We start from the raw sequence: 26116 nt of genomic DNA, 5'->3' as shown, positions 1-26116 counted from the left end.
CCACTATCTTCTCTCCAACACACTTGACCTCTGTGTTTTCTGTCTCAGCTAAGGTAATCATCTCTACCCAGACTCCCAGACTAGAAACATGAGTCATCCTAGGCTCCTCTCTCTTGTCCCTTCCCATATTCAGTCTCCAGGTCCTGTCACGTTGGCCATAGCAGCACTAGAATCTGTCACTCTCTCCTACACCCCATTTCCATAGTCCTGGTTTACATTCTCATAATTCCCTTCACCCACCCTAGACCACTGCAAACGCCTCCAAACACTTGTAAGCCAGCTTCTTAGTTGACACTGCCATATTCCTAAAAAGCAATCTACTTAAAAACTCTGATGGTTCCAAATTTACTAGGTTTTCACACCTCTACTAACCCTCCTTCTGCTTCTACTCACTTAAAACACTGGGCTTCAGGTCGGAAGGAAAGATGGCAGAGGAGTAAGGGACCCTATTTCAACTGGTCCCCAGAATTGAGCTGGATATCTACCAGACCACTCTTGAGCACCCACGAAACCAGCCTGAGATGTAAGAAGATCTGGATCTCTACAAACAGAATATCTCAGGCAGTTGGTTTCGAGGTACGAAGCGGGGAGCCATGATTCCGTGGGCAGATATCCGAGGATAAACGGCAGTGGGAGGGAGCCTGGCCGTGGGGATCCTACACCACTGGTGATAGACAGCCTCGCTCGCTGGGGACAGGGCACAGACGCACAGGCCGGTAGGGGCGGGGAAAGGACGTTAGGGCAGCCCCCGGGGCAGAAACCCGGAGCAGCGAAGTCGTGTGGGCGAACTGGAGCGGCTGGTGGTTTTAGAAGTACAGAGGGCAGAGACGTGCCCCCGACCTGGAGGCAGGACTGGGGGCCCTGCAGAGGGGCTCACAACCCAGGACGCTGCAGTTTATAGCAGCACAGACAGAAACAGAGATGGTGTGGCCTGGAGAGCTCACTGAAGAACAGACTGTGGTCTCTCTGCTCTGAGGCAGAGGGTTGGAAATGGTCTCTTCTGCTCTGACTCGCGGAAGAGAGGCAGAAAGCTGCCAGGGAAAGCCGCCAGAGAACAAAAGCCCCCAAAACTGATTCCCGCTGAGCCCATCCCCCTCCACAGGTGGGCAGGGCAACTCCGCCCAAACAGGGTTGCCTGAGTAACACTGCGGCAGGCCCCTCCCCCAGAAGACAGGCTGGGAAAACAAGAGGTCAGCAACCCTAAGGTCCCAAGAAAACAGGTGCATCTTGCTTGGGTTCTGGTCAATAATTTGGACTCTGTACATTCCCTCAAACACCCATCAACAGAATGACTAGGAGGAGGAGCCCCCCCAAATAGAAAAGACTCAGAGATTATAACTTATGCTGCAGATTTACAAATGGATGCAGATATACCCAAGATGTCGGAGATGGAATTCAGGCTAGCAATTGTGAAGACAATGGCTAGAATGGAGAAATCAATTAATGGCAACATAGAGTCTCTAATGGCAGAAATGAAAGCTGAATTGGCAGAACTTAAAAATGCTATCAGTGAGATCCAATCCAATCTAGATAATCTAACAGCTAGGGTAACTGAGGCAGAAGAACGAATAAGCGACCTGGAAGACAATACAATAGATAAAAAGGGAAAAGAGGAGGCCAGGGAAAAACAACTCAGAATCCATGAAAATAGAATCAGAGAAATAAGTGACACCATGAAGCATTCCAATGTCAGAATAATTGGAATCCTGGAGGGAGTGGAGAGAGAGAGGACTAGAAGATGTATTTGAGCAAATCGTAGCTGAGAACCTACCTAATCTGGGGAACGAAACAAACATTCACATCCTAGAGGCAGAGAGGACCCCTCCCAAGATCAAGGAAAACAGACCAACACCCCAGCATGCAATAGTAAAACTTGCAAATCTTAGAACCAAAGAAACCATCTTAAGGGCAGTTACGGGGAAGAGATTCCTTATGTACACAGGGAGGAACATCAGAATAACGTCAGACCTATCCACAGAGACCTGGCAAGCCAAAAAGGCCGAGCAAGACATATTCAGGGTACTAAATGAGAAGAACATGCAGCCAAGAAGACTTTACCTGGCAAGGCTTTCATTTAGAATGGATGGAGAGATGCAGAGCTTCCACAACTGGCAGAAACTGAAAGAATATGTGACCACTAAGCCGGCCCTGCAAGAAATATTAAGGGGGGTTCTATAAAAGGAGAAAAGACCCCAAGAGTGATATACAACAGAAATTTACAGGGACAATCTATAAAAACAACGTCTTCACAGGCAACATGATGACAATTAATTCATATCTTTCAATAATCACTCTCAACGTGAATGGCCTAATGCTCCCATAAAACGGCACAGGGTTGCAGATTGGATAAAAAGACAGGACTCATCCATATGCTGCCTACAAGAGACTCATTTTGAACATCCAGACTGAAAGTGAAGGGATGGAGATCCATCTTCCATGCCAGCGGACCTCAAAAGAAAGCTGGGGTAGCAATTCTTATATCAGACAAATTATATTTTAAAGTCTGTAATTAGAGACACAGAAGGACACTATAACATTCTTAAAGGGTCTATCCAACAAGAAGATCTAACAATTGTAAATATCTATGCCCCCAACATGGGAGCAGCCAGCTACATAAGCCAACTGTTAACCAAAATAAAGAGTCATATTGATAACAATATGTTAATTGTAGGAGACCTCAATACTCCACTCTCAGCAATAGACAGATCATCGAAGCAGAAAATCAACAAGGAAACAAGAGCTTTGGATGATACATTGGACCAGATGAACCTCATAGATATTTACAGAACATTCCACCCTAAAACAACAGAATACTCATTCTTCTCGAGCGCACATGGAACATTTTCCAGAATAGACCACATACTGGGTCACAAATCAGGTCTCAACCAATACCAAAAGATTGAGATTATTCCCTGCATATTCTCAGACCACAATGCTTTAAAACTGGAACTCAATCACAAGAAAAAATTTGGCAGAAATTCAAACACTTGGAAGCTAAAGACCACTCTGCTCAAGAATGTTTGGGTCAACCAGGAAATCAAAGAAGAACTTAAACAATTCATGGAAATCAACGAGAATGAAAACACATCAGTCCAAAACCTATGGGATACGGCAAAGGCGGTCCTAAGGGGGAAATACATAGCCATCCAAGCCTCACTCAAAAAAATAAAAAAATCTCAAATTCACCAACTAACTCTACACCTTAAAGAACTAGAGAAAAAGCAACAAACGGTGCCTAAGCCACACATTAGAAGAGAAACAATTAAAATTAAAGCAGAGATCAATGAATTAGAAACCAGAAACACCGTAGATCAGATCAATGAAACTAAAAGTCGGTTCTTTGAAAGAATTGATAAGATCAATAAACCACTGACCAGACTTATCCAAAAAGAAAAGAGAGAGGGCCCAAATCAATAAAAATATGAATGAAAGGGGAGAGATCACAACTAACACCAAGGAAATAGAAACAATTATTAGAAATTATTATCAACAACTATATGCCAATAAACTGAGCAATCTGGATGAAATGGAGGCCTTCTTGGAAACCTATAAGCTGCCCAGACTGAAACAGGAAGAAATTGACAACCTGAATCAGCCAATAACCAGTAACGAGATTGAAGCAGTGATTAAAAACCTCCCAAAAAACAAGAGTCCAGGGCCTGATGGATTCTCTGGGGAATTCTACCAAACAAAGAAGAAATAATACCTATTCTACTGAAGCTGTTTCAAAAAATAGAAACAGAAGGAAAACTTCCAAACTCATTCTATGAGGCCAGCATTACTTTAATCCCCAAACCAGGCAAAGACCCTATCAAAAAGGAGAATTTCAGACTGATATCCCTGATTAATATGGATTCCAAAATCCTCAACAAAATCCTAGCTAATAGGATCCAACAATACATTAAAAGGATCATCCACCATGACCAAGTGGGATTTATCCCCGGGATGCTAGGGTGGTTCAACATTCACAAATCAATCAGTGTGATAGAACACATTAATAAGAGGAGGGAGAAGAACCATATGGTCCTCTCAATTGATGCAGAAAAAGCATTTGACAAAATACAACATCTCTTCCTGATTAAAACTCTTCAGAGTATAGGGATAGAGGGAACATTCCTCAAGTTCATAAAATCCATCTATGAAAAACCCACAATGAATATTATCCTCAATGGGGAAAAGCTGAGAGCCTTTCCCTTAAGATCAGGAACACGTCAAGGATGCCCACTCTCGCCACTATTGTTCAACATAGTACTAGAAGTCCTAGCAACAGCAATCAGACAACAAAAAGAAATAAATGTATTCAAATTGGCAAAGAAGAAGTCAAACTCTCTCTTTTCGCAGACGACATGATACTTTATGTGGAAAACCCAAAAGACTCCACCCCCAAATTACTAGAACTCATACAGCAATTCAGTAATGTGGGCAGGATACAAAATCAATGCACAGAAATCAGTTGCTTTCTTATACACTAACAATGTAAGTATAGAAAGAGAAATTAGAGAAATGATTCCATTTACAATAGCACCAAAAACCATAAGATACCTCGGAATAAACCTAACCAAAGAGGTAAAGGATCTATACTCTAGGAACTACAAAACACTCATGAAAGAAATTGAAGACACAAAAAGATGGAAAAATATTCCATGCTCATGGATCAGAAGAATAAACATTGTTAAAATGTCTATGCTACCCAGAGCAATCTATACCTTCAATGCCATCCCGATCAAAATTCCAATGACATTTTTCAAAGTGCTGGAACAAACAATCCTAAAATTTGTATGGAATCAGAAAAGACCCCGAATGGCCAAGGAAATGTTGAAAAAGAAAAACAAAGCTGGGGGCATCACGTTGCCCAATTTCAAGCTATATTACAAAGCTGTGATCACCAAGACAGCATGGTACTGGCACAAAAACAGACATATAGACCAATGGAACAGAATAGAGAACCCAGATATGGACCACCAACTCTATGGTCAAATAATCTTTGACAAAGCAGGAAAAAACATGCAATGGAAAAAAGATAGTCTCTTCAATAAATGGTGCTGGGAAAATTGGACAGCCACATGCAGAAGAATGAAATTCGACCATTCTCTAACACCGTTCACAAAGATAAACTCAAAGTGAATGAAAGACCTCAATGTGAGACAGGAATCCATCAAAATCCTAGAGGAGAACATAGGCAGTAACCTCTTTGACATCGCCCACAGCAACTTCTTTCAAGATACATCTCCAAAAGCTAGTGAAACAAAAGCAAAAATGAACTTTTGGGACTTCATCAAGAAAAAAACCTTCTGTACAGCAAAGGAAACAGTCAACAAAACAAAGAGGCAACCTACAGAATGGGAGAAGATATTTGCAAATGACACTACAGGTAAAGGGCTGGTATCCAAGATCTATAAAGAACTTCTCAAACTCAACACCCAAAAAACAATAATCAAGTCAAAAAGTGGGCAGAAGATCTGAAAAGACACTTCTCTGAAGAAGACATACAAATGGCTAACAGACACATGAAAAAATATTCATCATCATTAGCCATCAGGGAAATTCAAATCAAAACCACACTGAGATACCACCTTATACCAGTTAGAATGGCAAAAATGGGCAGGGAAAGAAACAACAAATGTTGGAGAGGTTGTGGAGAAAGGGGACCCCACTTACACTGTTGGCCGGAATGCAAGTTGGTACAGCCACTTTGGAAAACAGTGTGGAGGTGCCTCAAAAATTTGAAAATAGAGCTACCCTATGACCCAGCAATTGCACTCCTGGGTATTTACCCCAAAGACACAGATGTAGTGAAAAGAAGGGCCATATGCACCCCAATGTTCATAGCAGCAATGTCCGCAATAGCCAAACTGTGGAAAGAGCTGAGATGCCCTTCAACAGATGAATGGATAAAGAAGATGTGGTCCATATATACAATGGAATATTACTCAGCCATCAGAAAGGGTGAATACCCAGCTTTTACATCAACGTGGAAGGGACTGGAGGAGATGATGCTAAGTGAAATAAGCCAAGCAGAGAAAGTCAATTATCATATGGTTTCACTTATTTGTGGAACATAAGGAATAGCATGGAGGACATTAGGAGAAGGAAGGGAGAAATGGGGGGGGGAATTGGAGGGAGAGATGAACTATGAGGGAGTATGGACTCTGAGAAACAAACACGGTTTTAGAGGGGAGTGGGGGTGGGGGGAGTGGTTAGCCTGGTGATGGGTATTAAGGAGGGCACGTACTGCATGGAGCACTGGGTGTTATACGAAAACAATGGATCGTGGATCACCACATCAAAAACGAATGATGTATTGTGTGGTGACTAACATAACATAATAAAATTAAAACAAAACAAAACAAAAAAAACACTGGGCTTCAACTTCATGAAGGTGCTTACCTTTCCCAAAATACATCCTGGATTTTAAAGATTTTATTTATTTAGACAAATTTAAATTAGAAGATTTTATTTATTTATTTGAGAGAGAGAGCAAGAGAGAGAGAGTGCAGAAGTGGGGGTAGGGGCAGAGGGAGAGGGATAAGCAGGGAGCCCAATACGGTGCTCAATCCCAAGACCCTGGGATCATGACCTAGCTGAAGGCAGACACTTAACCAACTGAGCAACCCACCCACCCCATCCTGGATTTTTTTAAACACTTGAAAGCATTTGCATATAATATCTCTTATGACAGATGCTCCTACCTCCAACCTCCTCACTTCCTTAATGAAGAATTGTCCAACCCCACTGAGAAATATCAGCCTCTTCTATGCTCCCCTAGTATTTTACTGATACCTTAATCGTCATACCACATGGTATTGTATCTCTTCATTGTCTATTCACTTTTGCCTGCTAAAATAAATTGTGGGTCCCTTGAAGACAAAGATGTTTATTCAGCTTCCTAGTGCTGACCTGATATTGTAACTGGCATGTAATAGTTATCCAATAAATGTGAAATAAATAAAACTCAATATAGTTTTATCCTCAGAGTGAGAATGACTAACTGCCTTATTGAGGACCAAAGGGAATAACATGTGTGAAATGCTTCGTAAATGTTGAAGAGATAAATGATACAGTGATCCCACTTCCCTCACTGGTTCTGAGGCTGTGTGGTGGCTCAGCAGACCAGGGGGCATCTGGAGTTCACCATCACTATGCCTTGTGGTCCCTCAGCAGAACTTGCACAGGATTCAGCAGCCTACAGAGGATAGGGATGGAGGCTAGGACTTGTGAGTTAAGGAGACCCAAATTTGAGCCTCAGTCATACTACAGTCTAATTCTATGATCTTGAAGAAGCCATGTCAGCTCCTTGGGTCTCAGTTTCTCATCTCTCAAATGATGACGGTAAACTTAGATCATCTTTCCATTCCCTACAAAGTCTAGAATGCTATTAGCTGCCCGCTGAAAAGCTAAGACTTCCCTAGTAAATGCCCTCAGATTTCGATGACTTCATCATCTTTTAAATTCCTATAGAGATGAAACCAACTCAAGAGCTATAGTCAACACGACAGGTCTCTGATGACAAATACTGTTGGCATGCGCAGTGCAGTACAACTTGACAGGCACTGGGAAAATTCTCAGCTCCCAAATTTCTCCCTCCATTAGAAACTGCTTTTTAAGTCCATGTACTTATTTTGTCTAAACTCCGCCCTTTTAAAGCTTGCATACCTCTGGAAAGGGTAATATTCTTATCCAGTCTCAGCTCCTTTCTTGCTGCTGCACACTCAATCACATCACTTTCAGATTCCAGAAAGAACTTGCTTCCACACTTTCGCCTCCTTCCTAAAATCTCTTTATCAGCTTCTTCCTTGTGTGCTCATATTATATTCAAGTGTATCACTACACTTAATTCAAGCTTCTGCCCATTCTGGATACTGTATTTTTCATGCTCTCTGTACTACTGTATTTAGGGACAGAACAGGAGTCAGCTAAGAGTGGTTGAGGAGTTGAAATAAGAACAAGAATGGTACTGTGTCCTGCCCCACCAAGGGAGAAGGAAATTTCCAGAAGGAAGGGTAATCAGCATTGCCAGATTCAGAAAAGTGGGGAAGAGAAAGGAAGTGAGAACAGTTAAGACTTCTAGCTTCAGAAAGTAACTGGAGGCTGACCAACATTCTTCTTATTATTAAGTCAAAAGATATTTGCCGTGGATGGTGGAGAAGATGTGGAGGGGTTAATAAAATCTCCAAAGGGAACTGCATCAATTTTTAGAATGTAGACTAGGTCTACATTCTAAACCAGGTCTTCTGTGAACCCCTTTGGAAAGTCCGGTTTACCTCCTGCCTCAACTCCCCTGTGTGGAGTGATGGTAAAGAACCGGGCGCCTGGGTGGCTCAGATGGTTAAGCGTCTGCCTTCGGCTCAGGTCATGGTCCCGGGGTCCTGGGATCGAGTCCCACATCGGGCTCCCTGCTCCTTGGGAGCCTGCTTCTCCCTCTGCTTCTCTCTCTCTCTCTCTCTCCCCCCCCCCCTGTCTCTCATGAATAAATAAATAAAATCTTTTAAAAAAAAATCAATGAACCAACCCACTCAACTTTTAGATACAATAACAAGAGTAACCTTTTACTTCCTTTCTGCTTCAGTTTATTCATGCCCCCATTTATAATAAAAAATTGAGGCTCAGAGGGATTAGAAGTACTTTTCAGGTCATACAACCCCCTAATGCAGGACTCCTGAAAAGATTTCTGCTGAAAGTACCCCCAAGTTTTTGTCTCTCTTGCCCTCCTTAAAGGGCCAAACCAGCAGCCTTTTCCCCAAGGTACCCCAAACAATCCACTGACCTGCAGGTAGCTGAGGAAGAAGTAGAAGACTCTATCGTGGTGCCTTGGGTCGTTTCTCAAGGGAAAAAAAACTGCCTGGATCTCTAATAGTTTTAGTTCCTCCCCAGATCAGAGTTTACCAGAGTACCCTGAAGCTAGCTAGTAATTGCACCACCGAGAAGTCCCTGAATTCCAGCCAGGTGGTTGACTGGTCAAGGATGGCTAAATTCTAATGGATGGGCAGAAACTTTCTACTGGCTCAGTGAATGATTAACAATGGAAATAAAGCACTGGTATTTACCTAATCTCCTTCCTGGGCACGAACCTCCTTCTTGATAACATGTTGCAATCGTTTGTTCTCTCCTCTGCCAACCATTTCCCCTAAGTGGAAAGGTAATATGAATTTGATGCCAGATTTGATTTTTCTTTTTTCCTAAATACAAGACAGACACATAAGATGCAATCCAGCTAACCTAGAAAACTTGGACACTGTAGGGTTGAGACTAGGTCCACCTTGATCCACTTTCCTTGATGCTAGGTCCAGCAGGCCTTCCTGGGGCTCATTGACTGATGACTTTGCCCTGTGCTGGTCTTCATTCCACCCCAAGAAAGTACAATGGTGGGGAGTTTAACAAATTTACCGAATTCCTGCTGGGCCCTGTTGCCTGGGACATGTTAACTAACTACCACCACCACCACGACTAGTACATGCTGGACGCCAAATGACTTTCAGAAGTTGGTCTATCATTGAGCACTGCTCCGAGAAATGCAACAAAGGGCTGGCATGTCTGTGATCACACAGATCTAGGAAGGACCCCAAGCCCTGACATTATCTAATTAAGGTATTAATCCTCAGGATCAAGGTTTGTGAGCTAGGAGATTGCTATTACAGTGCAGTTTTTCCTGAAAACCTCACTTTTTCTGTCATAAACACCAAAAGTCTCATAAAGGTCTCAGAAAAGAGTAGAGTTGAAGCACAACAGAAGCTTTGAAGCTTTGACAGAGATACGGGATTTGAGCTGGGCTTTGAATGAAAAGTGGAAAAATGATTAGATGAAAATGAGAAGGCTATTACAGGTAAAGATAACATGGGCCAAATTACAAGGAGAGACTGATTTCCCAATTTGACAGGAATGATTGTAGAGAAGGATTCCAGATTGTGCCACGTCTTGAGAGCTAAGTTGAGTCTTCAAAATACCATTTCCCAATCTGTTGGAGTGCCTTTCTTTACTTTCCATAGTGACTATTCCAAATTTTTCTCTCCAGGCCATGGAATGGGCTTCCTCTCAGCAAGTGGTCTTGCCTCCTACTCTGCTAAACAATCATTCTCTGGTAGCTTCTATTCATTCTTCTTTCCTAGTCACTCTTTTTTTAAAAAAAGATTTTATTTATTTATTTTCGAGAGAGCGAGCATGAGTGGGGGAGGGGCAGCAGGAGAGGGAGAAGCAGACTCCCTGCTGAGCAGGACCCTGGATTCATGACCTGAGCCCAAGGCAGACCTTTAACTGACTGAACCACCCAGGCACCCCTCTTCCAGTCACACTCTTGCTTCAGAAGAAGCAAGATGTTGCCCATCTTTGTTTTCTTATTTTCAGTGCATCTGAAATATTCCCTAAATCATCCTGAAATATTCCCTAAATCTTGCCAAAACCTCAAATTCCATTTTTGTTCGGTCGTGAGATGTTTAACTTCTTAGGTTTCCTGCATTTCCTGTTTATTCTTTCTCATTAATCCCTCCCAACCCCTTCCATCATCATGGCCTTAAGATCTGGCTTCTTCCCTCCCTTAGGGACAAACCTCTTTCAGGCACGTCCTTATCTCCAAATCCAAAATTTCATTCTCAGCAGCCCTTAACACTGTTTATCTCCTTTCTGAAACTCCTCTCCTTTGGCTTCCATTACCCTGAACTTTTCTGATTCCCCTCTTTCACGAAACGCTCTTAGTCGTTCTTATCTCTTCTTGTTCTTTCTCATCCCTACGTGTTAGATATGTCTCAGGTTCTTCTTTTCAAAAATTTTTCTCTTCATTATCTTTAAAATTATTGTACCTGTTGTCATGGCTTTAACTATTCCTTATAAGAGGACCACCCCATAACTAGCTCTTTATCTCTGATTCCTCTCCTAACTGCAGACTTAACATTTTTTGTTGCCCATCAGACATCTTACAATCACCTTACATGCAGCACATCCAAAGGGGAACTTCTCATTTCCTGCCCAGAAGCTTCACTTTCTGACCCCAGCAATAATCAGGCTTCCAGGAATGCAATTTCAAATTCACCTTTAAACCCTTCCTCTCCCTCATCCTCCAATGTTCAGTGAGTTGATAAGTTGTTTTTATTTATTCTCCAGTGTCTCTCGTGTTTGATATTCTTTCTCTGTTTGTGCTGCCATCATCCAGTTCAGGTCATCATTGTCTCCTGCATACCGCAGTAGTGCTTAAGATGGTTTCTTTCTCTCTATTCTTTCCTACTTCTACCCATACTACGTAATGTTGTGAGCAAAATCTGTGTTCGATCCTTACCACTTCTTTTCTTGGAAGTCTTTGATTTCCTCTCACTGCGTACCAAATAAAGTTTAAATTCTCTGCCCTTTAAAAGCTTCCGTCAACTGGCTTTAATGTATGTCCAGCCTTCTTTCTCATCACTTCCCATGCTTTATCCAGGCAAATCCAGGCCGTGTGCCATTCCCTAAACATGCTCCATCTTTCCTGCCTCTCTGCACAACACGTTTTTAAAAACTTATTATTAAAAACTCAATTTAAAACATTAAAAGACTTGGGGCACCTGGGTGGCTGAGTTGGATAAGCATCTGCCTTCGGCTCAGGTCATGATCCCAGGGTCCTGGGATCGAGCCCCGCGTTGGGCTCCCTGCTTAGCAGGGGAGTCTGCTTCTCCCTCTGCCTCTGCTCTCTCGTTTTCACTCACTCACTCTCTCAAATAAATAAGTAAAATCTTTAAAAAAAATTAAAGAACTTTAAGAGAATAAACACCTGGAGTTTCACCATCCTAAGACAACTGTTTTCATCTGTGCCTGTTTTTGCCTGGTCCTCCTCTACAAGAAGAAAGGTTTTATAGAAATGCAATCATAAGTTCTTATTAATCTGTATTCTACTTTTACTTGAGATTATATTTTTAAGATTTTCTGTTCATAATTATCACTGTAAGAGGTTGCATTACATTTGATGTGCCATAATTTACTAAAAATATTCCTAAGATTGGACATTTCAAATGTTCACAAGGTCTCCCCAGTATAGACAATATACGCAATAATAGAATGAATAGCTTCAAATTAAAAATCATTTTGCTCAAGTCAGACGAACCCGAGGAGTGGATTTACTTGGTTCAAAAGCTTATGGCTCTTTATGATGCTCTTACTACACTTCTCCAAATCTTCCCACTTGCCATGTCCTCTTCCCTAATCTTTGTCTCTCGGTCCTACTCACTTTTAAAGGCCCGATAACTGTGACTCTCCTTAACAATTTTACTGCCTCCTCCTCCCCGACAGAAGGCCCCCTTCTCAAAGCTGAGCTCCCCTAGCACATTGTTCTGTGAAAAGTGTTTATTTCATTCTAACCACCCTGAATTAATGGTATGTGTATACTTGTCATGTGTCTATTAATAGACTGTGGGGTACTTGAGAGTTTCTTATTCCTATTTCTTATTCTCCTTCATGATTTCATTGAGGGACATTCCATTATTTCAAGCTCTCTTCTGTATTTTGTTTGTATTTATCCAGATTTCCTATGTGTTTTGGTGGAGGTCAGAGTGAGAGATGGAAGAAGTTTGTCATATCGTCTCAATATGACATCTTGATAGGAAAACCTATTCTACCTCAGGATTCTTGCTTCTCCTGCCCTCTAAAAAGAGGAAAAGAACATATTCACTTATATTTCACCATCTCAAATTTACCAGGCAGGGCTGGGTTTCATCCAAAGGTGGTAAGCAATGTTACTGCGGAAGATTTAGAAACTTGGTTTCATAAACAGGATATAGGGGAGACTCAGAGTTTAAGTCCTAATTCTACTTTTGTCTCAACAGGTTATTTCAAGGATATAACTGTTCTGAACCTATTTTCTCAAACTGAGAGGTTGATTTTTGCTTCATAGGTTTTGGTTGATTTGAGGTTATTTTTTGCCTCACCATTCGTGTTTCATTAAAATATAAGACATACCCTTAGCTGTGATCTGAGCTTCCCATTCTCCTTACAGACAGGAAATTAGACCCTTCACTCCCACTGATGTGCTGCTAACTCTGGTCTTAAACAGACAACCACCACACTTGGTCTTCCCACATTCTGAGAACACACACACGGTGTTTTATGCAACTGCAGCTGATTTCTATGAAGTCGCGTTCCAGTCTAATGAGAGAAAAATCTGAAACCAGTTTTAGAACCAAGAGAAAATTTATTCATAGGTGCATTTCTATTACCCAGTCTGCTCAGCTACAATGTCAGGACAACATTTTTGCCTCCAATTCAACTTTCTTTATTTCCAGAGACTATTTCAGTTCCTCCATAGTTAAACCATTTTCCTTTAGTCTTTGCACAAAGTTCTCTATGGCTTTGCAAAGTTCTTTATTCTCCTGAAAGGCAAACTGAAGAAAAGGAAAAAAAATTTTAAGCTACAACTTAAGAACTGAGATCCAGCTGTATAGTCTGAAGCTAATGAGTAGTGCTTAGGTCCCTGACTAGGGGCTCAGAATTCAGTAGCTTAAATACAAATCTGGGTCTTCAACATGATAAATCATCTAAATCTTCTGGCTTTTAGATACTTATTATTATCCCAGCAATAAATATAAACTAAAAGAGGGATCTCAATGAAAATGATTTGTTCAGTGGTTTTTGGAATCTAGAAGAATTTTAGAGATTTTTCACATCAATGCATACAAGTCTAAGACATGAGTTTATAAAGCTTGCTCTGTAAAGTCCATGAGACAATAACTCCTACCAACAGGTCTCATGAAGTGTTTGTGATGATGGTGGTGAATGAGAACTTCCATATATAAAAATGTGAGTTAATAGTTTATGAGCCCTTGTCTAACCAACCCTTCAAAAACATCCCCCACTGGACAGATATTTACTGAGCATGCGCCAGCAATGATGCCAGGCCCTGGAGATACAACTGTGAACAAGACAGACAAATGCCTACTACTTACGAGTGCCTTCTCAAACTCCGTCTGTGGAGTTGGTTTGGGAGCTTCTTGGATCAACTCGCAGACTGGAAGTGCACTGTTCCACTCCCCGTCAATGCACTGCTGGTCCCGTGTGCCCACCAAGTGGTACCTGAACAGAAATCAGAATGGCAACAACACTTAGACTTCCCACGTTCTAAACTGGGCAACTAAGCCTGGTTTTATATAGCTGCATTTCAGTATTTCCTACCGTGATAGAATCCACCTCCCTGAGCTTTAATGCATGCTTAAGTGATTTCAGTATTACCAAACAGTAATCAACTAAAACCACTCTCTTTGGGGGCGGAGAGGACCCAAGTGACAATTCAACCCATATGGAGAAGTGAGAAATTCTGAATATGTGTGTTTACACAGTTGTTGGGTGGGGAGGGTGAGGGAGGAAGCATGTCATCATTCAATAACTTAAAAAAGCATCTGCCATCTACCCTCTAAAAAGGAGTGGAAAGCTAGGGATAACACTCAGATAAGTCTTATGAAGGAGCTACAGCTTTTAATCAGAAAAACATAAGAGCTGATGGCAAAGTCCACTAGAAGTATATTATGACATTGAAATGTTAATGTGGAGACCTGACCCTGAGTTAATAAGACTGAAGCCAAGGAAAGAGTAGATCTGTAAGGTGGGTGATCAGGTAGTCTAAGTTAAGGTTATTAAGGTTCTATAAGTCATTCTCTTTCTTTTTCTTTCTTTTTTTTTAAAAGAATATATATATATATATATTTTTTTTTTCAAGTAACTGCAAATAGGAAACCAGATTGGGGGGGGGGGGCGTGGGCAGGCTGGAACGATCAATAAATCACTCTTTCTGCAGTTCCATATGTTCTATATTTCTCTGAGTTTTTGTTCTGAGATTCTTTAGAAAAATATACATTTTAAATATCTTCTCTAGGATAAATAAAAAGATCAGTCTATCTTCTAGAGATTAGGGAGAGCCGGCAGTGGGCTAAAGCAACTCTCAAAATCAGAATGAGCTCAGATTCCTGAGACAGTAGGAAATCTGGGTGTTAGGTGAGATGGACTGGGTCATTCCCCAAAGCAATGCTACCAGTCAATTGGCAAGATCTTGCATTTGAAAGCCTGCATGCACTTACCTGTCTTCACAGTGGTAAGTAATGGTAGAACCTGAGTTGAAATCTTTTCCTTCAAAATAGCCATGAGCGGGATTCCCAGGAGGGCCACAGTCTCCTGAGAAACAGGAGTACAAGAGTGACAGTCATGAGTTGTACTCAATTAACAGCACCCCTTAAGTGTAACCGTCCATGTGGGATCTGGGGGCACATTCTCCATTCATTTCCTTCTGGTCAAATGGCATTTAACCATGGGAAAGACCCCCTCCCCCTGCTTATCCTCTGAGTCATTAGCAATTTGAGAGTGCTATCTGATTGACATGAGCTTGACGAAAGGAAGTTTAAGTTGTAGAGACTGACAGTGGACAAGAAAAAAAAATTAAACCAGAGGTAGAGGTGGGAGAAATAACTCCCTGAGACAGGAAATAAGTGATGTGAGTTCAAATGAAGGCTGACATTCTCTGTGGGATAGAATTTTGCGATATGAGAGCTTCAGAAACAAGGAGATGCAGAGGGGAGCAAACAAGAGGAATCTATAAAGAGGTGGACAAAGTATTAGATGTTGTGAATTTCAGTTCTGGCTCTTCCACTAACCACTATTTCATCCTTCTTGACTTCCCTCCGAAGCTATAAGATGAGCAGTTTAAATAATATTATCTCTAAAGTCCCTTTGAGCTCTGACATTATGAGCCTAACCTTGGTGATCAAGATTAAAGTGTAAATTAAGAATGATTATGTGGGTGTATACTTACGGAAACATAAATACAAATAGTTGTATTCAACTATTCAAAACAAAAAGTTGAGCAAAAACAGCAAAGCATAAAAAAACATGTATTACTATAGTACATAGTAGATAATACTATGTATTATAATAATGCATACAAATAGAAATGTAATGAAGAAATGTAATGTAGCATATAATAATATTTTTGTAAACACACTCATGCATAAACATATATGAACAGAAAAAAAGGCTGAAAATTACATATCAAGGTATTCTGTTATTTCTGGGTAGTAGGTTTGTAGGTAATTAAATGTTTTCTTTTGTTTTCTGTATTTTTTCTACGACACAGGTGTTTTCTTCGAGCAGTTAATAAATAACTTTTAAAGAGCCCAGATGTCCATCGACAGATGAATGGATAAAGAAGAAGTGATACACACACACACACACACACACACACACACACACACACACACAATGGAATATTATGCAGCCATCCAAAAAAATGAAATCTTGCCATTTGCAATGACGTGGATGGAACTCTAGGGTATTATGCTAAGTGAAGTAAGTCAATCGGAGAAAGACAATTATCATATGATCTCACTGATATGTGGAATTTAAGAAACAAAACAGAGGATCATAGGGCAAGAGAGGAAAAAATAAAACAAGATGAAACCAGAGAGGGAGACAAACCATAAGAGACTTTTAATCATAGGAAACAAAGTGAGGGTTGCTGGAGGGGAGGGAGTGGGAGGATGGGGGTAACTGGGGGATGGACATTGGAGAGAGTATGTGTTGTAATGAGCACTGGATATTATATAAGACTGAAGAATCACAGACCTGTACCTCTGAAACCAATAATATATGTTAATTAATTGAATTTTAAAAAAAAGATCAAAAACTGAGTTCAAAAGCTGTATAGAGGAAAGGAAAAGAATTTAAATTAATTGATTAAGGAACTCCAGTTTATACAGTGCTCTTCTGGTGACTTTTAAGGGTACAGTTTTGAACTGAAGGAGATGATATAGATCTTGGGTCTAAGCAGAAAAAAATCTGTTTTACTCAGGGACCTTAGGAGCTTCCCCTAAAATTGGGCAATGAACTAACACAAAAAGACAGAGATTCTGCATTTCAGAGCTAGGATAGGAAGTATTGAATTAAAAGAGAGTAAAACAGAAAAGGCTGGAAGAAATAAATAAACTTGTGTCAAACTAATGATGATGGTATATGCTTGTAATTTAACTGCGTGTTGTATATATGCATGTTTTAAGTAACCACAAACTCCCTAAAAGAGGCTAACTGTAGTTTGTGCTTTTAAACTGCCTATCTACTATATCCTTCACAAAAATTAACTCAAAATGGATCATAGGCTTGAATGTAAAATACAAAACTATGAAACACCTAGAAGATAATATAGGAGAAAACCTAGATGACCTTGGGTATAGGGAAGGAAGCCTTTTTAGATACAACAGTAGAGACAGCATCCATGAAATAACTGATCAGCTGGAATTCATTAAAATTTAAAACTTCTGTGTTATGAAAGACATATCAAGAGAATGAGAAAACCAGCCAGAGGCTGGGAGAAAATACTTGCAAAAGACAAATCTTATAAAGGACTGTTATCCAAAATATACAAAGAACTCTTAAAACTCAACAATAAGAAAACAATCTGATTAAAAAATGGGCCAAAGACCTTAACAGACACCTCACCAAAGAAGATATACAGATGGAAAATGAGCATCTGTCATCAGGAAATGCAAATTAAAACAACAATGAGATACCATTACACAACTATGAGAATGGCCAAAATCCGGAATGCTGATGACACCAAATCCTGACAAGGATGTGGAGCAACGAGATCTCTCATACATCACTGGTGGGAATGCAAAATGACATAACCACTCTGGAAGAGAGTTTGATGGTTTCCCACAAAACTAAATATACAAGATCCAACAATTGCACTCCTTTGTATTTATCCAAAGGAGTTGAAAACTTATGTCCCCACAAAAATCTGCACCTGATATCTATAGCAGCTTTATTCATAATTGCCAAACTTTGGAAGCAACCAAGATGTCCTTCAGAACTAACCAGGTGACAGGTATTAAGGAGGGCACATGTGGTCATGAGCACAGGGTGTTATACACAACTAATGAATCGCTGAACAGTATATCAAAAATTAATGAAGTATTATATGTTGGCTAATTGAACATAATAAAAAAAAGGTGAATGGATCAATAAACTGTGGTACATCCAGAAATAGGGTATTATTTGATAAAAGAAAATGAGCTATCAAGCCATGAAAAGAAATGGAGGAAACTTAAATGCCTATTACTAAATAAAAAAAAAAAAATCTGAAAAGGCTACATACAAATGATTCCAAATATATGATACCCTGGAAAAGGCAAAACTATGGATACAATAAAAAGGTCAGAAGATATGAACAGACACTTCTCCAAAGAAGACATACAAATGGCTAAAAGATCCAAAAAAATGTTCAACATCAGTAGCCATCAGGGAAATACAAATCAAAACTATGAGATACCACCTTCCACCAGTTAGAATGGCAAAAATTAACAAGACAGGAAACAACAAGTGTTGGCGAGGATGTGGAGAAAGGGAAACCCTCTTACACTGTTGGTGGGAATGCAAACTGGTGCAGCCACTCTGGAGAACAGTATGGAGGTTCCTCAGGATGTTAAAAATAGAGCTACCCTATTACCCAACAATTGCACTGCTGGGTATTTACCCCAAAGATACAGATGTAGTGAAAAGAAGGGTCACATGCACCCCAATGTTCAGAGCAGCAATGTCCACAATAGCCAAACTGTGGAATGAGCTGAGATGCCCTTCAACAGACGAATGGATAAAGAAGATGTGGTTCATATACACAATGGAATATTACTCAGCCATCAGAAAGGATGAATACCTACTGTTTACATCAACATGGATGGAACTGGAGGGTATTATGCTAATTGAAATAAGTCAAGCAGAGAAAGACAATTATCATACAGTTTCACTTATATGTGGAACATAAGGAATAGAGCAGAGGCCCACAGGGGAAGGGAGAGAAAACTGAATGGGAAGAAATCAGAGAGGGAGACAAACCATGAGAGACTCTGGACTCCGGGAACCAAACTGAGGGTTACAGAAGGGAGGGGGGGGAGGGGGATGGGGTAACCGGGTGATGGGTATTAAGGAGAGCACATGTGGTGAGGAGCACTGGGTGTTATATGCAACTAATGAATCGCTGAACACTACAACAAAAACTAATGATGTACTATATGCTGGCTAGTTGAACATAATAACAACAACAAAAAAGGTCAGTGGTTGATAGGGGTAGGGGAAGTAGAGAGATGAATAAATGGAGCACAGAGGATTTTTAGGGCAGGAAAAATACTCTATATGATATTATAGTGGTAGATATATGTCATTATGCTTATGTCCAAACCCACTGAATGTACAACACCAAGACTGAGTCCTTAGGTAACTATGGATTTGGGGTGATCATGATATATCAATATTGGTTCATCCTTGGTTTAAAAAAAAGAGGTACTATTCTGAGAAATGATGCCAATAACATAAATGTGTGGGGGTGGGGAGTATATGGGAAATCTCTGTACCTTTCCCTCAGTTTTATTATGAAACTAGAAGTGCTCTAAAAAATTAAGTCTTTAAGTAAATAAATCTGTAATGTTAGATATGTACCCTTCCAAATAAACTTAATTTTTTGTTTTATATTTTTAAATTTGAAATTCTGGTTAGAATGACATTGTAATACCAGTCTATCCATCCAGGATCATGGCATATCTTTTCTTTTATTTAAGTCTTATTTTATGTCCTTCATTAAGTTTTCATATAGTCTCATGAATGAAATTATTTTACATTTCAGTATTCATCTCATAATTATTGTTAGAAAGTCCAGCAATGGGTATTAAAGAGGGCACGTACTGCATGGAGCACTGGGTGTTACACAAAAACAATGAATCATGAATCACCGCATCAAAAACTAATGATGTACTGTATGGTGACTAACATAACATAATAAAATAAAGTAAAAATTTTTAAAAAAAGAAAGTAATATTATTGATTTTTCAATATTTACTTTTTGTCCAAGAATAACATTTTTTGGTAGAATTTCTTGGATCTTCTAAGTTTATTTGGCAAATAAATATCCTGTGACCCACCAATCATTCTAGGAATCTAGATGACAGAAATAATAGCCTAGACATAAAAATATATGTATGTGTATCTATAAATATGACAACATTCATTTTAGCATTGTTTGTAATAGAAAAAAATACAGAAATAGAATAAATGCTCATCAATACTAGAGATGTGGAACAGAAAATGAGGTTATCTGATTGGTATCTTTGGATTTGCACTCACTGCTTTTGCAGACGGGTAAGGGAGGCATCCAGGTGTGGTTGGCCAGGCACTGACTCCAACTGCTGCCCTTGAGGATATAGTGCTCATTGCACTTAAAAGTGATTTTGTCACTCACACTCACAGGATCCAGGGAGCTGGGTTCACCATTCACCAGCACTGGGTCAGGACAGTGGCCCGCTGAGGAAGAAAACAGGAAGTGATCTGAAAGGACACCGCTACAAAGGCGAGACCTCCAACTTCACTGAGAAAACAGAAGTCAGAACTAAAACAGTGCTTTTTAATAGCGACTACAAACGGCGCTGGTACCTAGTACCAAACTGTATCGATGCTGGATACGAAGAGAGTAGGTTGGCCTGAGAATGGCCAGGAAAGGTCTTGGTCATGCACTAGGGTGACAGTTGGCACTTGAACTTATTAAAAGTAATTAAGCATAGAACTGGAAATGATCAAAAGTGTGTTCATCCTCCTGTTCAGCACTGCTGAAAACTCTTCACCCTATGTTTGAGGCAAGGGATCCCTTCCTTCTCACCCAGTGAAATGTACACACCACTCATCGTGTTTTACTTTGTTTCATTTTGCTTTTCCCAGGTGAAAAAAAAAAAAACAGGAGAGAATGCAGAGAGAGATGAATTTGGTCATATAAATAAAGGATAAACATATTGGTGTGGAGAACAAACCCAGTTAGTCCTAAAAATAGTAATAATAATGAGGATATTGACTAGTGACTCTCTGTCTCCACAGACACCACAAATGAGCTTTGTGGACTTGAGCAAATCACTTGGATTTCAGTTATCACCTTTGTAAATTAAGAACATAAATTTTTCCCAGTTTGAACATTATATAATGGATGAAAGAGAATATGACATATTTACTTCAAAATAATAATGCAAAACAGAATTATAGAAGATAAAAGATTAGTTATATGTGGATAATTGTTGAGTTGATTTTACTCTTCCGTCTTTTGTATATGTTTAAATTTTTTTAAGACAATTTAAATTTTTTTAAAATTTTAAAGGGGTATGATATTAAACAAATTATAGCCCCCCAAAAGGTAGTTTTAATATATGGAAGAAATTCTTTTCTTCCTGTAGGTTGATTGTGTCTATTAATTCAATCAATTTATTAATTAATGTAATCAGGACTGAGCAAGAACTGATCATGTAGCTTCTAAGAGAAGTTCCATCCTAGAGTGCTTTAAAAATGAATTCCTAGAAGCTGAGAAATTTTTCTTTCTTTCTTTCTTTTTTTTGACAGAGAGAGACAGCGAGCGAGCAAGCACAAGCAGAGGGAGTGGCAGAGGGAGAGGGAGATTCCCTTGAGCAGGGAGCCTGATGTGGGGCTCGATCCCAGCATCCTGGGATCATGACCTGAACTGAAGGCAGATGCTTAACCAATTGAGCCACACAGGCGCCCTGAGAATTTTTTTCTTATGAAGTTTGAGCATGGCCTGCTGGAAGTAGGACGTGAAAGAATCAAGTGGGATAACAAGATATACAAAGAAACAGGAAGATCAAACCTACGTCGACATGTGGGAACAGGAGCATTCCACTCCGTAGAGGCATTGCAAAAAAAGGTTTTCTCTCCTACCAGGTGGTAGCCCTTGATACAAACGCAAGTCCCCAGAATTTGTCCTTCTACCTCCTCTATAACAATTATGCCATTTTCCACTGCGGGAACTTCTGGGCAGCTCTCTGTTGGAAGGAAAAAGATAAGAGAGTCACTTGACATATCATGTGCCGTGAGGAAGCCCTGTTAGACCGCCATCCAAGTGTCTTTTTGCCAGATTATGGGTTCTGATTCCTTGTTCCCTTCCATGTCTATGTCCATCCACTCCCCTCCCTTCCCAATAATTCCCAAAGTTTTGTTTTCAAAAGGATAACTGGTTTCACTCAAATTCAGCCATAAGTTATTTACCCCTAAAGAAACAATCCCTTTTCCAAAGAGCATTCCTGGAGTGTATAACAGATAAGACTTCTCAAGATTTTGCAATTGGTACTTTTTGCTCCCAGAACAGAAAAGGAAAGTAAACAGTTAACCACCCACGTCATAGAGCAGAATCATCATTAAATATTTACTAAGCCCCTGTGGCACCTGGGTAGCTCAGCCAGTTAAGCCTCTGCCTTCAGGTCATGATCCCAGGGTCCTGGGATTGAGCCCCGCATTAGGCTCCCTGCTCAGGCGGGAGCCTGCTTTCCCTCTCCCTCTGCCGTACCCCCCTGCTCATGTTCTCTCTCTCTCTCCCTCTCTTGCTCTCCCTCCCACTCCTTGTCAAATAAATGAAATTTAAAAAAAATATTTACTAAGCTCCTACTGAGTACAGAGCATTAGGCCAAGTAATTTGAGATTTTTCAATAAATGAAATACATTTCATTAATTTAAATTTCATTAAAACCCTAGACAGAATGCCTCATAACCCATAGACCGATATCAAGTGCCCTATAATCCAATCTTAAGCATACGCACCATCTGAGGCAGAAATCAGCCACACAACCACAAGATAGCACACAAACCGAAAAACCATCTTGTGATCAGTTGCTTGACCCAGGCTGGAATGAACCCAAACCAGACACCACCTGGTTTGGATCAAAATAGATCTTCTCACACCACTTAGGGTACCAACTACTTCTCTCCTAGAGAAGAGGTTGTCCTGATTTCTCTTCCTTGGAAGAATTAAAAAAAAAAATCCTACAGCAGGAAATATGAACAGATAGAGGAAATTAGTACAGGGAGGGATTCTGCAGCAGGGGAGAGGCTGACCAGCTGCCAGTTTTAAAACTCAGTTTTAGAAATCGCCAGGGTTCCGTTATGCAAATCCAGTTGACAAGTTCCTTTGAAGTGTAGGCTTATCCTGCTACAACAGACTTGGACCAGAGGGTTTAGCCATGACCCTCACTTCTGTCAATATTTGCTAGTGTTTAGAGTCCAGCTTCTGCAACTCCCTCCAGCTTTTCAGGTTGGGGCGGGCGGACCAATCTCTGGTGCTTCCCTAACTGAAACCCAGCTCTGAGCACCACCTCATCCCCGTCTCTCACATACCAGGTGTCCTGGCAGCACCGAACACTGAAAACTGGAAAAGCTCAAGGAAGTAAACTAACCTCACCTTGTCTCTGACCTTCTAGATCTACAGCTTCCCAGCAAGGAGCTGCTCCTGATTATGTCCAAACCTGAGAAAAACTCCAAAGTCCTACAGCAACACCTTGTCCGCGTTTGCCAGGCCTGCGTGAGGGTTCCCATTCTGTGGATCTTTGGGGGTCAGGATTTAGCCTGAGTCCAGAGTCAACCAAATGAACTGAGGGAGATGAGGGAAAAGCTTTGGTCTCAGGAATTAAAACATGTGAAATTGCTTTGGGGCTCCCGCCCTCTCCCTCATGACTATTACAACAATAAGTTGGTTGTCCCTGCTCCAGTGATAAAATTGGGGGTAAAGTCCCTCCAAAATTTTAGGTTTTAATAAAATAATATAAAGCATCATAATAAATATAAAGCATAAGGACACAGTAAGGCCTTAACTGTTTTTCTCTTCTCTGTCCATTATCATTACTTTATGATGATTTGTTCATGTCTTTTTCCCACACGAGACTGTTAACTCGAGGACAAGGATCATGCCCTGTGTGTATTTCCTTCTCAGGCACTCCATAAAATGCAGAATTGTCTGCTAGGTAAATAAGAGCAATGCAGGACAAATAACAAGAATATAGTCATACAGAAACTCTACCACAGCTCCTCGAATCCATATTGATAATTTATCATTTATCGTATACTGCCTTTATGGTTTTTCCATAGCTTATCCTCACTTAACAAATACGTGAGTTCCTATAGTGCAAGCACCTTTTATTTTTTTTTAAGATTTTTATTTATTTATTTGTCAGAGAGAGAGAGAGAGGGAAAGAGGGAGCACAAGCAGGGGGGAGTGGCAGGTAGGAGAAGCAGGCGCCCCGCTGAGCATAAAGCCCAATGCAGGGCTCGATCCCAGGACCCTGGGATCATGACCTGAGCCAAAGGCAGCCGAGCCGCTTAACTGACTGAGCCACCCAGGTGCCCCTGCAAGCACCTTTTAAATATGGTTCTCGAAAGAGTAAGTAACATGACGTTCATATAAATATACAATGAATATGTGTCAAAGATTTTATTCAATCCATTAATGAGAGAAGTGTTAAGTTGCTACAACTAATTCAAAGAATTTGAGGAACAGAGATTTATGGGTTCAAGTCAAAGTCCTTCAGAAGTGACTTCTCTTTTTTTTTTTTTTTAAGATTTCATTTATTTGACACAGATAGTGAGAGAGGGAACACAAGCAGGGGGAGTGGGAGAGGGAGAAGCACGCTTCCCGTCGAGCAGGGAGCCCGATAGGGGTCTGATCCCAGGACCCTGAGACCATGTCCTGAGCCAAAGGTAGATGCCCAATGACTGAGCCACCCAGGCGCCCCCAGAAGTGACTTTTCTAATTGATGTGAAACTGGTTAATATCACACATGGCAACAAACTTTAATATTTGGAATGAGCTTTCCTAACTGACGGAAATTAATTGAATCTCTACTGGACAAAATTCATTTGCCTTGTTATCAGGAATATTTGCATTGTTTTCAGAAAAGAATTATTTGCATTCCTATCCATTTTCTACCATTAACCTCTAGTCTTACAGAGTTATAAAAAGACTAGTTAATAGAAAATTGATTAAAATTACACACACCTATGAAATCAATAATCCCAGAGAGGGTCTACAAAGCAATACTCAGGAACCCATCGAAAAATTTCTCCAGTGATTTTTTTTTGTCTCCTTTGTCAGGTTTGGAGTAATTTTGCTTAACGCACCACATATTCTACTTCTTGAGGCATACAAGTTCCCCAGCGTCTAATGTATATATTTGTACAACAAATTATTTTAAAAATAGTGAAAAAAATTTTGCTTACTCTTAAAATTTGGAATTTGTTTATTCCTAAATGAGAAATTCCTAAATTCCTAATAAAATAGAGCATTATTACAGGAAATAATTGCAAATAATCCTTCGTCTGATTTTAGATTCAGATTAGGGTTTTAGAAAGCATACCATATTATTTATAATATTGCCTTAGTAATATTTCTCTATGAAATGTAAAAATATTTACACTAAGTGAGATATATAGAGACTATAAATATCCTCACAAAGTTTAGGTCAGATTTTCCTGTCAAATAAATTGGAAGAAAACTTTGTTTTCAAAGCTTTTTGGATTTGGGGATTACATATAAGGGATTTTAGGATTATACATTTTATTACGAGTGTCCAAGCTTAGCAAAATTAATAAATGAGAATTCACACACCCTTCTAGACCTTTGGACATTAAGGGCAATTTGGTCTAATCCAGATTGTTTTCTGGAGAATTGAGGTAACAGTTCTCACGGGCAGTTGTACTGACTGGTTTGCTTGCTCAACAAAAGAATGTGCAGAAGCAATTGGTGAAGAGATAAGGAAGTGAGCAGGAGGTGAGCAGGGCCTAGGCTAGCACTAGAGGTGTGAGGAGTTAAACTGCAGTGTGTGTGTGTGTGTGTGTGTGTGTGTGTGTGGTTTTAAGAGAATTGGAAAAAGACAACTTTAAGCTCTCTAGTAGGTTATGATTAGATCCCCTTTGGTCTTTGTCAAGATAATTCCAAAAAGATTTAAAATGCTTTTCCAACAATTTTTCTTTTTTTAATGTATTGAGTTGATGTTTCTTGAATGCCTCACCAAGAAAAACCTGGGCCAGAAAAGTAGTCTTTATGCAGATTTCATGAGACTAATAACAGAAATTTTTTAAAGCTCTAATTTTTCATGAAACATTGTAGTCTGAGCTTTGTGAGTCAAGACAGACATGCGCTATGGCAAGAAGTTAGTGTGATCTTTGCGCTCCTTCCAGCTGACTGAAATGCAGAGAGGATTCCTGTAGCTCGAATAGCTACATCGTACTAGGGGGTAGATTCCAACACATTTTGAGGATGATGAGTGAACATGATAGAAGGATAGAAGGACTGTAAGACAGAAGGTCTTGGATGATTGAG

General features: G+C 40.1%; 2 protein-coding genes across 3 annotated transcripts in view; both read right to left on the bottom strand.

Annotated features, from left to right (window-relative positions):
* The window catches only part of C4BPA (complement component 4 binding protein alpha), a 46919-nt gene extending 33663 nt beyond the window's left edge, over positions 1 to 13256 (bottom strand). The window contains exons 1-2 of one of the 2 annotated variants that reach the window (XM_028120056.2): positions 13170 to 13256; positions 9045 to 9124 (exon numbers count right to left, since the gene is read on the bottom strand). In XM_028120056.2, coding sequence (XP_027975857.1) covers positions 9045 to 9085 — 41 coding nt within the window. In that variant the 5' untranslated portion in view covers positions 9086 to 9124; positions 13170 to 13256. The remainder of the gene's footprint in view (positions 1 to 9044; positions 9125 to 13169) is intronic. The other variant, XM_028120057.2, reaches the window with a different exon arrangement.
* On the bottom strand, positions 13132 to 24143 carry C4BPB (complement component 4 binding protein beta). Its single transcript, XM_028120072.2, is given in 6 exon segments — positions 13132 to 13334; positions 13896 to 14022; positions 15021 to 15114; positions 20104 to 20280; positions 21624 to 21794; positions 22567 to 24143. Coding segments are annotated over 6 exon segments (771 nt in total). The 5' UTR covers positions 22625 to 24143; the 3' UTR covers positions 13132 to 13190.
* Positions 24144 to 26116: the final 1973 nt, after the last annotated feature.

This window comes from Eumetopias jubatus, unplaced genomic scaffold, assembly GCF_037043125.1.
Source record: "Eumetopias jubatus isolate StellerSeaLion01/CBP00866 unplaced genomic scaffold, mEumJub1_p1.0 scaffold_12, whole genome shotgun sequence".
Classification (NCBI taxonomy): Eukaryota; Metazoa; Chordata; class Mammalia; order Carnivora; family Otariidae; genus Eumetopias; species Eumetopias jubatus.
The sequence above is the reverse complement of the archived record's forward strand: the minus strand, read 5'-3'. Positions and strand labels throughout refer to the sequence as shown.